Source organism: Solea solea, chromosome 9 (genome assembly GCF_958295425.1).
Source record: "Solea solea chromosome 9, fSolSol10.1, whole genome shotgun sequence".
Lineage (NCBI taxonomy): Eukaryota > Metazoa > Chordata > Actinopteri > Pleuronectiformes > Soleidae > Solea > Solea solea.
Window position 1 is genome coordinate 16,225,765 of NC_081142.1, and position 12,978 is coordinate 16,238,742.

At 41.2% G+C, this 12,978-nt stretch overlaps 1 protein-coding gene across 1 annotated transcript; it reads right to left on the bottom strand.

Moving 5' to 3' along the window:
- Positions 1-7,370: 7,370 nt before the first annotated feature.
- LOC131465467 (prostaglandin G/H synthase 2-like) lies at positions 7,371-12,065 on the bottom strand. The gene is made up of 10 exons (XM_058638172.1): positions 11,885-12,065; positions 11,401-11,517; positions 11,173-11,316; positions 10,897-11,040; positions 10,394-10,575; positions 10,214-10,297; positions 9,875-10,121; positions 9,054-9,340; positions 8,818-8,965; positions 7,371-8,427 (listed from the first exon to the last, which is right to left on the bottom strand). Exons 1-10 carry the CDS (start codon positions 11,943-11,945, stop codon positions 8,015-8,017), a joined length of 1,827 nt encoding a protein of 608 aa, XP_058494155.1. The 5' UTR covers positions 11,946-12,065; the 3' UTR covers positions 7,371-8,014.
- Positions 12,066-12,978: the final 913 nt, after the last annotated feature.

Here is a 12,978-nt window from a genome sequence, read left to right on the forward strand (position 1 = left end):
CCATTCTTAGAAAGTATGGCATCTCGTTCCACTGCTATGCTGATGACAGTCAAATTTAAGTGCCTCTTAAAAAGAATGATGCATACTCTTTTAAAATTTTACTTGAGGTATTTTGGCCTGAGGTATACTACCACGTTGGTTGATTACATTACATTACATGTCATTTAGCAGACGCTTTTATCCAAAGCGACTTACAATAAGTGCATTTAAACATTTGGGTACAAATAAGAGCTTCAAGTAAGCCAAAGTATGAAGTGCTAGTCATAGGTGCGATGTATAAGCAAGTGGGTTTTTTTATGTCGTTGTCGTCGTAGTCGAGGTAGAGTCGGAAGAAATGTGTTTTTAGTTGGCAGCAGAAGATGTGGAGGCTTTCCGCTTTCTGGATGTCGATGGGGAGTTCGTTCCACCATTTGGGAGCTAGGACAGTATACAGTCTTGAGTTCAGCGAATGCCTCTATCATGTCCTGGATGTAGGCTGGGCCGGATCCGTTTGTAGCATGGAATGCAAGCACTAGAGTCTTGAAGGGGATGCGAGCAACTGCAGGAAGCCAGTGAAGGGAGCGGAGGAGCGGTGTAGTGTGGGAGAATTTTGGTAAGTTGAAGACCAGTCGAGCTGCTGCTTTCTGGATAAGTTGCAGAAGTCGTATGGCACACGCAGGGAGACCAGCCATGAGGGAGTAGCAGTAGTTTAAGCGTGAGATGACAAGAGCCTGGACCAGAACCTGTGCCGCCTTCTGGGTTAGAAGAGGCCATATCCTTCTGATGTTGTGCAACATGTATCTGCAAGATCGAGCTGTTGCAGCAATGTTGGCAGTGAGGGAGAGATGGTCATCCAGTGTCAAACCCAGGTTCCTTGTGGTATGAGAAGGAGCTACCACATAGTTGTCAAGGGTCATGGTTAGATCTGTGGTGGGAGAGCCCTTTCCTGGGAGAAAAAGAAACTCAGTCTTGTCTAGATTGAGTTTCAGGTGATGGTCAGACATCCACTGAGAGATGTCGGTTAGACAAGTGGAGATCCGTTCTGCTACATGTGTGTCGGAGCTGGGAAAAGAGAGAATGAGTTGGGTGTCATCGGCGTAGCTGTGATAGGACAAACCATGAGAGAAAATAACAGAACCAAGAGAGTTGGTGTATGGAGAGAAGAGGAGAGGGCCCAAGACAGAACCCTGAGGGACCCCAGTAGCTAGAGGACAGGGTTCCGACACAGATCCTCTCCAGGTTACTGTATGTTCGTTTTGAAGATAGGACGAGAGAAGGGTAAGTGCAGAGCCTGAGACACCTAGTTCTTGAAGGGAGGAAGTAAGGATCTGGTGGTTAACTGTGTCAAACACTGCAGAAAGGTCCAAGAGAATGAGCACAGAGGAGAGAGAGGCAGCCCTGGCAGTGTGGAGTTGCTCAGTGACAGCAAGAAGTGCAGTTTCGGTTGAGTGACCTGCTTTAAAACCAGACTGAAGAGGATCAAGAAGGTTATTTCCGGTGAAGGTAGGAGGAGAGTTGATTAAAGATAGCACGCTCCAGAGTTTTGGAGAGAAAAGGAAGAAGAGAGACAGGTCTGTAGTTATTTACTTCAGACGGGTCCAGGGTGGGTTTTTTAAGGAGGGGGTTCACTCTGGCCTCTTTAAGAGAGTCCGGAAAGCAACCAGATGATAGAGATGTGTTAATGAGGTGGGTGAGGAAAGGAAGAAGGTTAGATATACTGCAAGGCTGATGAACTGATGAGAGGCAGGTGTGCAGACTGGGAGCTGTGATGAGCTGATGTGCAATTTAATTTAACAACGGTGAGTTCCGTTGTTAAATCGAGCTTTTTTCAATTGAGGCAGCTGAGCAAAATGAAGGCAATTCTTTTGAGACAACATTTTAAAATTGTAATTAACGCCTTTGTCACCACTCGGCTGGATTACTGTAATTCACCTTATGTGGGGGTTAACGCGTCCTCCATTGTCCGGTACAAATCACTGCCGCAGTGAGTGGGGGAAATGTGCATGTAAATTTGAGCACATTTCTCCCATTTTAGCCTCACTCCACTGGCTGCCCATACACTTCAGTCCGTCAGTCATCATCTACCGCTTTATCCTCCACCAGAGGGTCGCGGGGGGTGCTGTGCCAATCCCAGCTACATTGGGCGATAGGCGGGGTACACCCTGGACAGTTCGCCAGTCCATCGCAGGGCCACACACAAAGCTAGAGACAAACAACCATTCACTCTCACACTCACTCCTATGGTCAATTTAGAGTGTCCAATTTACCTAATCCCCATATTGCATGTTTTTGGACTGTGGGAGGAAGCCGGAGAACCCGGAGAGAACCCACGCACACACGGGGAGAACATGCAAACTCCATGCAGAAAGGCCCTTGTTCCAACCGGGGCTCGAACCCGGGTCTTCTTGCTGCAAGGCGAGAGTGCTAACCACTACCACCACATTTGACTTATTTAGTTTGTTTAAAGTGCTTAACAAATAAAGTTGGATTGGATTGGATTAAGGGCTTTACAGTCTGTACAGTCTGTGTCGTTAGATCCTGACATCAAATGACAAAAAATCTCCACCAAAACCCTTGTAGGAGTAAATGGAGGAGGAGAAAAACGGGAGAAACCTCAGGAAGAGTCACCTCCCTCTCCCAGGACAGACAGATGTGCAGTAAGTGTCACATGTACATAAACAAGTTCAGCACATCACAAACAAAACATCAAATTTACAGAGAGAGGAAAGAGATGAACAAAGAGAAGTGTCGTAGGGCTCGGCTGATTGGTCATTATCACGTTGCCGCTTTCTCTTACGTTGCTGGATCTCTGCTGATTAGCTGAGTGAAATCCATGCGTTTCTAGGATCTTGCGATAACACACAGTAATGTGGTTTGGCACGTCCTTGGAAGTTACCAAATATTATTTATTTCAAAGCAATTATACACGTATTTATAAATACATACGTGGACCATTTCAAAGTGGACCTTTAAGTGCCGGTCTGAGAATAAATAAAATGCAAAGACCGTCACGTTCAACTTTTGGTATGTGATGTCATCCTCTGTGTCTGTGTCTTAAGGCCCTTAAGTGGTTGTGTATAATGTAACAGTGATGTGCGTGTGTGTCTGAAAGGTGAGTAAGCATGTGCTGTGAGTGAGTATGTGTGCATAATATGTGACTGTATTATGTTTGTGTGATCCCTGAAAGTTGAACAGCTGTTATGTTATTTTATTTTGCTGTTTTGTCATCCTGTCACATAATTTACCCTCTGTCTGACCTTAAAAGGCTCTGTACAAACTGTAGGTAATTTCTGACGCTCCTGTAATAAACACGTCAGATGTCATGTATACCTCCTTTCTTGCACACACATCTTATTTTCTGTGTGGGTTGCAACATATTAATCAATAACTTCCTCATCTCTTTTTGAATAGTTTGTTTTTATAACTGTAAGTTAGTTAGTTGTTTGGAATCCCTGCGTCCATTTCCACTGGCAGGGATTTTCACAGTGATGTTCTCTGCGACCATGAAAAGTTAATAGGGTTCAAATCTTACAGTTATACTATTTTGAATTAATGTTATTTGCACAGATATTGTTTTGGCCCTGCCCAAGACAGGTATTTTCATTCTTATTTTTTTTTACAACAAGCTACACAGGTTTAAATTGGCAAAGAAAAACTCATCTCAGAGGTGCTTTTACTATACAAAGGGGCAACTTGTTGCTAATGTGGGTTTTAATGGAATCTTACCTGGCCAGTGACTCCCATGCCCCAGGCTTTCCCTAACTGTCACCATTACCTAAACTACCGTGTGATAAGCTGATGTGTGTCTAAGTGTGTCACAACTGAACTGAAGCCATCATGATTTTCAAAGAATGACATCACTGATTAAAGATGCTGTTGAGTTTCTGTTGAGAGAAACCCTTCACATGATCTTAATGAATTCCATGCAGTATCTGTCAGGAATATCACAGTTGCAGCCATCGTCATGAAACTGTCGCAACACACTGAGCGTTAGGAGGTTATAACTGTAATTAATGCAGAGCCAAAACAATTAGCCAGTTGTTCTTGATCAACATCAAACGAACCATTTCAACAAACCTAAGTGCAACAGCCCTGTATTATATCATTGTAAAACTGAATATATTGGTTTAAGACTGTTGGTCAGACAAAAAGAAAGTATGTTTGTCTCACATTTTCTGACATTTCATTGCAAATGAATTCATGTAATCTATAATGAAAATATCTAATGTTCTAACTGGTGTCCCTCCAAGGATTTCCCTCACTCCCCCAGCACATGAAGCCCTCAATGACAGGATGTTTTCTCTGTACTCCAGTCATCTCTTAATCTGTTTCCACCCCTCACTCTGTATCTCTATTTACTTTCCTGCCCTTCCTACGACATGAACAGAATGTTTTTATGACTTTAATGAGCACTATCCGTGTTCATTCGCCATTGTATTCCTGGCCACCTCGGCAGTTACAGTAAGTCCAATGTTTGCTTTCAGTCCCCCTATTTTTTTTCTAACAGACATATCTAGGCCACAGAAAGTACGAGATCTCACTTGTGAAAGAGATTTTACAGCAATTCCTGGTCAAATAAAAGGTAAGTGAATATCTGAGCAGTGGCAGCAAATCAACACAAGCAGTGAGAAAAGGAAGCAGTGCAGTAAAGTTGTGGAGACAAAACAATTAACGATTAACAATTGGCTGAAATCCATATTTCACAAAGACATTGAGACAAAGACATGTATAAGTACTCAGAAATGATTTAAAAACAGGATTAAAGAACATAAAAACACTATAAGACCATAAAAAACCAGCAAAATGCCATCATTTTATTTAAAAGGATTATTGCTGCATTGATAGTAGTTATTCAATCTTCCTAAAAAAAAAACACTATTTCCAGATATCAGGATTTTCCTTCCCTAACGTCAAACTGCAGTCTACATTGATGACTGTGTCATTCAAACCTAAATGACAACTGACCTGCCTCCAGTAGGTCGTGCCAGTTCACATGCGGCGGTGGCTGGCACCAGCTCTCAGTTGATCCTGGGTCCTGCCACATGCAAGGTGTCACGTAAATCTGGTTTTGGTCACTGCCTCCACCCTGGGTCTGGTTCCAGAAGCGGTCAGAGGGAAAGCACACTCTTGTGATCCTTTCAGCTCATGGCTTGCTCATGCTCATTACACTCACACAAAGCAAGATGTGTTCCCCCTTGTCCATCTCATAGACCGGGGCCTGAGCATGCCACGCACCAATGCACAACGGCGTAATAACACTCATCCTCCCTGAGTGAATGACAGTGAGGAAAACTTGTCATATGAACACACAATTAGACCCCGTTTTTGGAACTGGGAATCCCAATGCCTGGTCTATGAGGATCAGTAGAGATGATCATTCCTTCATCCATTCATTCATTCATTGTCTAGTGCGCCACAGGGGCAGGGGCCGCTGAAGCCAATCCCAACGGACATAGGGCGAAAGTCAGGGTACACCCTGGACGGGACGCCAGTCCATCACAGGCACAAACAACCATTCACTCACATTCTCTCCCACACCTACAGGCAATTTAGAATCCAATTAACCCCGGGTGTTTTTGCTTTTCCCCTTGTTAAGATGTACTGTGTACTCTAATCATCCATCATGGGGGGGGGGGTGAATGTGCTCTCTGTATAAGATATGAGAAAATGTCTCATTGTCTGTGTTTAGACGGGGCGGTGCTTTGCAGTCTGACTCACCACTTTGTGCCAGAAGTCCTGTCAACATTCCATCCACCATGTTTGTTTTGGAAGGGGAGCCCCTGTTGCGCCGTCAGCCTTTAGTGCTGAGGCAAGGTTTCCTGTACGCACCGGGAATGACCACTCGCTTTCACACCTCATATACTGTAACCGTCATTTCGCCCCTTTTTTATCTTTTCCCGGCAAAGCATACATCGACTACGGGAAAGGTTTATGGATGTGCGTGATACCGCTGTCTGTATGCGGCCATTTCCTTCATTTTCTTTTCATGTATGTGTTATGTTAGTAATCTACAATCAGCTTGAAGTTTATCAAAGCAGAAGTGGTATTTTGTTTTCTGAACGGCTTCTTGGAATATTGTGTAGTATTACACAAGGCCATCGATACTTGGCCTCAGGCATAATGGACAGATGAGATTCCTTCCTTTAATTAACTGATGTACCTACGATTGAAAGAGGGAGTGGGATAGTGAGAAATTCCCTATCTTTTCCTGTTCACCAGCACTTATCTGTGAACCAGGAGTTCATGCCATGTTGCCTCACAGCATGCAGACCTTGTTGAGCGTGACAAGTGCCTACAAGTTTAATCAGCAACACAATGTGGTCTTGTGTGTGTTGAGGGAATTTGGGTTAAGAGAGAACAACAACCCCTAAAGCCCTCTTGGAAGTCGAAGCTTGCCATTTGTTATTGTTAATCACGTTCATCTTGTTATTAAGATAATTGATCGCTGTTCATTTCTGTGCAACATCCTTTGTTGTTCACTTGCACCCTTTATTCCTGTCGATAAAAAATATAGTTCACACAGAGACTGTGACAATGTATTTATTACCCTGGTGAAAACTGGTGTTTTCTCAATCTTCTGACTTTATTTTATCTCCGAGATGCGGTTGATAATTTGACTGAGATGTCATTTTGATTTATTTAATTCATTCACTCTTTTGCAATCGCTAAACAAATTGGAGTCCCAGGGATTTCATGCAAGCAGGGATTCAATAGGAGGTCCATAACCACACGGTTCTTGTGTCCTCTTCTGATTTTTAGTTGAGTTTTCATCAAAGTCAATGTAGTTCTCCTGAACATGTTGTACAGCAATGTGTAGAAAATCTCAAGGCACTATCGGCGCTGTTGTTTGTATGTCAGATTCTGTAGTCATTGTCATTTAAGAGAGCCAGAGTTGTGTTATTGTTCAAGTGCAATTTACACTAAATACTTGACACTTTAATCTGCAGAAGTTTCATTGTTAACTGAAAAATAATTGCCTGGCAATTATAGTCTGTATCGTCATTACAGAGCTGCTAAAACAACAAATCTAATGGTGGCTTAAGACTTTTGCACAGTATTGTGCATCATTTGTTTATCACAATTTTAGGTAAGCATTAAATATGGAGGGTGCGTTGTGAAAGTAAAAAATAAGTAATTTTTTTGTAAATTGTATTTTTCAAAGATAATGAATTACAAAATTGGGGAAATATAGTCTATTCTTTTACAATATGAACATCAAATTTTTTTGAAAAATATGGTTATTGAGGTGACATGCTTTAGCTTTCATTTTATTTTATATTAACAATTAAACTGTAGATGCAAATCATGCGTCTATCAACACGAGAGTTTAAGTTTGAGTTTGACAATCACTGTCGCGCAGGATGACAACAAGGACTCATGAGAAACGTGCATAATTTCCAGGCAGCATTTATTGCAAGTCAACAGGCATTGACAAAAGAAATGGAAACAAATGGTCCCTTACAGTCAAATGAAACAAACAATAAAAACAGTGCAGCATAGACACAAAGTCATCAGTGTCATTTTAAATGACCCAAGTTAATACAGACGGAAGTTTAAAAAAAAAAAAATCTGTGAAACAATACTGATAGGAATGAACTACTGTAAAGTTAAATCAAAGGGAGACAAGATCAGTCGTGTAGTTAACTGTGAACGTCACTACTATAATGTTCTACTGTATTGCTGTCTGTACAACACCTGATTGTGCACTGAGACAACCTTACAACCGTTAATCTGCTTGAACTGTAAACTAATCCACACGTATCAAGTTGCAGTTACTGAGGTCATTATATTAATTTACATGAATCACTTTATAATACAATTAATCATCAATAAATAACAGTCCACAGGCTTTTGCTTTTTTTTGGAAAGCAGACAAAAACATAAAGACATAATTCCATATTTTAAAAAAACAGTTTGACACTTTTTTAATGTTATACTATAAATAGAATCGACAATAAATATTAAAATAGTATTAAATAAATAAATAAATACACACAAGTTAAAAAAAAAAGATCAACTAATGAAAAACGGGAAATTAGAGCTCAGTAGTCCTTTCTTTCAAAATAACCGTAGGGTTGATGTCACTGCCACTTGAGTGGGATGTGCTCGAGTTGATGATCATGGGCTCCGTCTCTTTAATGTTTGGCACACTGAAAGACGCCACAGGACAGGGGCCTTGCACGTTGTTGCAGACGAGTTTCTGCAGCGAGGCTGTGTTGATGATGTCAAACCCGACTTTCCCTCCAAAGGTGCTGGGCTTCCAGTACTCCGGGGAGCAGATGGGGTTCCCCATTAAGCCCTTGAGGGAGAAAGGGGCCCCCATCTCCACCAAGGTCTCCCCAAAGATGGCATTCTGCCTGGGTTTTTCCACAAGCAGGCCGGGGTAGAGCTCCACAGCGTCGACATGCCCATACATCTCCTCCAGCAGTGCCGCCATTTCAGTCTCTCCTGAATTAAACAAATATGAAAATAATTTTAGTAAGCGTCTTTTTCTGGCTCATCTCACTGGAGCAGCAGCTGCAAAACTCCCAGTAACTATAAATATCACTTTTATGTGTTGATTGATTTGTATGTGCTTCTTTCCCATTTTCACCTCTTTCACATGAGCAAAAACATTAACCCAAAAATCACTTTTACGGCTTTTAATCAAGTGAAGCATGCTGCCTCTCTCTGTGATGACAATCTGCTTACACTATCTCAAGTTGAAATGAACATCTGGCTCTAGAGTCAAAGCTGGTAGGGACTTGAAAAGAGTCTGAGCTATTTCCCTCATAAAAAGCTAGTCTTCCTTTCCAGCTATGCATATTGTTTATGTTTTGCGGGTGATCTTTGTCTCACCTGTCAGGTCCTCGAAAGAGCTGTAGGGCTTCATGTTGAATCGTTTCCTGTAGGCATTCATAGACTGGTAACGCATTTGTCTGCTGTGCTCTATCGACTTAATGGCTACGTACAAAATAGGTGCAGGAACATTGCGACCACCAGCAACCTAAAAATATGAATGGAAACGTTAGATAATTCGACTTTGAGGCAACTTTACAATCTCAGATTTGATGGAGAGCTTATTTAATTCTTACCCGTCCAGCAATCTGCTTGGTAAATGAGTCCACCAGGTTGCTGATGCCGTGCTCAGTCACTACAGAGGTGTTGAAGACAAACTGCTTGTAACTGTAATCCTTCTCCTCAATGTGGAAAGAATCGGGCATCAGTGGGTGCCAGTGGTAAAGTGTGTTGAACTCTGAAGATATGCGGTTCTGGTACTGGAAACGCTCTTTGAAGAGCAGCTCGGGGTCAAACTTGAGCTTGAAGTTATAGCCGCTGAGATGCTGCACGTAGTCCTCGATCACAATCTTTATGGTCTCACCTATATGAGAGAAATGAATCATGATTTGATGCATTTGTGTACAATGTTACCCTCCACTTAAACATGTTGCTTCACCTGGAAGATAGAGCTTTACTTTTAAGAATGTTGTGTGTGCAGAGATTGCTTTTCTTAAATGTGCTCCAGTTTACATTTTTAGTGTGATGTAAAAAACTTAAAATCCACATCAAACTGTATTTCAGTAAACATGCAGCTTAACAAGATAGTTTTTTATTGAGTTTACATTTCAATATTGAGTTAACATTGAAAATAAAGTTTTATTCTTCCAGTAAATCCTGTTCCTGAAATGCTCCACTGTGTGCAATAGGGTTTGTCAGGTGATTACCAAAATAAAAAGTACAACTTCCTCTATGTGAAACTCCTACATTCTTTTCTTCTAATCATTGTTCTGATTTTATCTTTCCAGTAAATGACTGGTTGTAATGTGTGTCTGTATGTCGTCCTATGTCCTTGTTTATGGTGCTTTTCCCCTCACTTTTATTGCTTTTGTTCTGCCAACTGCAAAAAAGAACTCACCAATCAGGATGAGCCGTGATGTCTGGAAGAGTCTTTCATCATCCCAGTCCGGGTGCACCTCCTTCAGCACATCACACACCCGGTTGTGTTCCCGCAGCCAAATGGTGGCGTACATCATCAGACCAGGGACCAGGCCAAACGCCTCATGACCCACGGCAAAGCGGTGAGATTCGGGGACATGAGGAGGGTAGATCATGTCGACACCTACTTCCTTCACTGTTGGGGGGTAAACCTCTCCATTCACAATCTGTGAAGTTACGAAACAGAGGAAGCAACTGTAAGACACTTGTGTGGTTTAAGGCATGTGACTGGGTGAACTCAATCTGCCTCTTCTCGTACCTGATGTCTAAGTTTGCCGTCTTTGAAGAGTCTAAGCTTGTGTTGCCTCTCCAGGTCGTCTCCATAAATGTGGCTGAGGTCCACCTGAAAGCAAAAAAGTTTTAATGAATACCTCATTTTCGAAAAAAAAAGCTCTTCATCCTGACTGAAATCTGATTAAGTCTAATATCTGCCTCTTACCCCATGGCCTTTAGCCGCGGTGAATGCAGGTCCTTTCTTCATATCAGATTTGAAGAATTGGTGAGTGAAATGCTGTGCAAAGAATGCAAACATCAGACTGGTGCCCTGCGGGTCCGGGATAAACTGCCTCCTCACCAGGAGCTTCTCGGCCAAAAGTTTAGCATCAGGTAGCTCTTTTTTACCTGGGGAAACAATTTAGAGAATTACAGTCAGCATACATACTCTACAATACAGAAGGCCTGTTGAATCGAGATACTTGTAAAAGTGCAAAAGCTTGAGAAGAACACTTGTGTTTTGTGAATGTCTGCTTCATGCTCTCCATGTAAAATGTCTTTCTGGAGCAGGTTGTACTGTGTTCCCTCAGCATGTTTCTGCTCTGTCAGTCACCCAAAGGAATAATTTAGCATTTCCCGTGTCGTAATGGCACCACAACACTCTTGCTCAGTACCTAAGAATCTATGAAAACAGGTTCTCCGGAGATGAAACAAAAGGAGTGTACTCACCTACTACTCCCATGGGGGTTGGGCAATCCTCTGGTACAGGAGGGAGAGTGCGCGTATAGTATGAGAGGTTGGAATAGGCTTCCCAGCTTTTGTAACCATAATCCGCATTGTAAGTTGGAGGACTATCAATCATGTGGGATCGGGCTAGAGAGAGGGGGGAAAAAACATTGAACTGTTAATATAAACAGCACCTCTGCTTCTTGGCTTTACAAATTGTTTTAAGTGTAATGGAGACATTTCCCATCCATCTAATTTTGCCTTCGGCTGGAGACTTACATGTCAGCACATATCTCATGATGGCATCCCGGAGAAAAGAGATGTTGTTGAGGATGTTCCAGAAGCCCTTGAAGTGGGTGAGAAGGTAGTGGACAGTGTTGGGTGATGGCTTCAAGGTCAGCTTGATCCGTGTGAGGAACTCAGCTGTAAAGGCCATGAGAGGAATTTAAATAAATCACCTGCTTTAAATCCTTTATTCACTTGACATGATGTTCTATAAGTACTTACGTGTTGTGCAGTTCTGTCCATAGAAACCTGTGCGAGTGCAGTCACACTCGTAATCATCTGTGCCGAGTGCTGTGCATATGCCCCTGTTCTGGCATGGCTCTGAGCAGCAAGGGTTACCTGTCAAGAACAATGTGGTGATTAAAAGTTAACTTCTCTTCATACAGAAATACAAAGAAACATCTTATAACTCTGCCTTAAATAGCTTATCAGCAGGAGTGAATGGAACAGAGCAGGATAGAATAGAAAGCCTTTATTGTTATTGTACAAAACAACAAAATGTGTTGTATAATAGTCATAAAACACACATTATTGCAATTGTATAATTGTTTCTTATCACTACAGTGCCTTTTAAAACACATGTGTGATGTATTTTTGATCAATTGATAAAGTCATTGACAAAATCAGATACATTCAAATAAAGAATGAGTTCCCGAGCTTCTATTGAAACAGCAGAGAATGATTATTTTGTGGTTATTGTTCTTACCTCCTTCGCACACAAGACAGCCCAGTGCCAACAGGGAAAGCACGAATGTGAGTCTGTTCATAGTCCAAAGACTTTTTCTTCTTTTCTTTTTTTTTTGTTACTTGGCTTTTCTTGTCTGTCGGCTCTTCTTGTCCCTCCTCTCCTCCGGTGGCTCCTCTGGTGCTGAGGGTTTGAATAGCCAGTCGTACTCGCGTGCTGCAGCTTTATACTTCTGGCGTGGGTGACGTCACACCCATGGACGCAGAGACGCGCCTGTAAATAGAATTTGCCCACAAGTTAATCGACTGACACCTTAGTGACTGTAAAGGAATGTCTTTTCTTTCGCAACTATTAGTCCGTTCACTTCCGACCCTGGATTAAAGGATGAGTGTATTTTAATTTTTGGATTAAAGTGAAATGGGATTAGTTAAATGGAAACACACACTTAAATTAAAGTTTACATCTATATATGTATATATATATATATATATATTATTCTATAACTTTTCAAAATTAAAAGAGCTGCATTTCTTTTCTTTTCCATACAAACTAATGTGTACTATGTGATTTCACAGAATTTAATTTCATATGGTTTACATGAATACGATTATTATAAATCGTATGAATGCCCTCTAAAAGACCTCATAATCGATATTGTAATTTACATTTTACTTAACAGAATAGAACATCTTATATCTACACCTCGTTATCAAATAAATGTTTTCAAAAGGTGATTCATTCAATTTGATAAACAATGTATTTACAATCTATATTAAGATTTTAGAGCCATAGTATATATATATATATATATATATATATATATATATATATATATATATATATATACATATATGTATGTATATATATATATACATATCTTTCTTTTTTTATTGAGTTCATCATTTTGTAGCTACACATTTACCGGAAAATGGGATGGAAATGTTGCATGTAAGCAAAACGAGACTTTATTCCATCCTGACTGTAAAAGATGAATTCGAAGGGGAAAATTTTACTAAAATGCTTAACTTCGGCGTCACCACTCTGTAGTGGTATGTAGTGAGCAACTCACAGCTCACAGCTGCTGAGTTTATCATGACAACAGTGAGTTTTGCCGT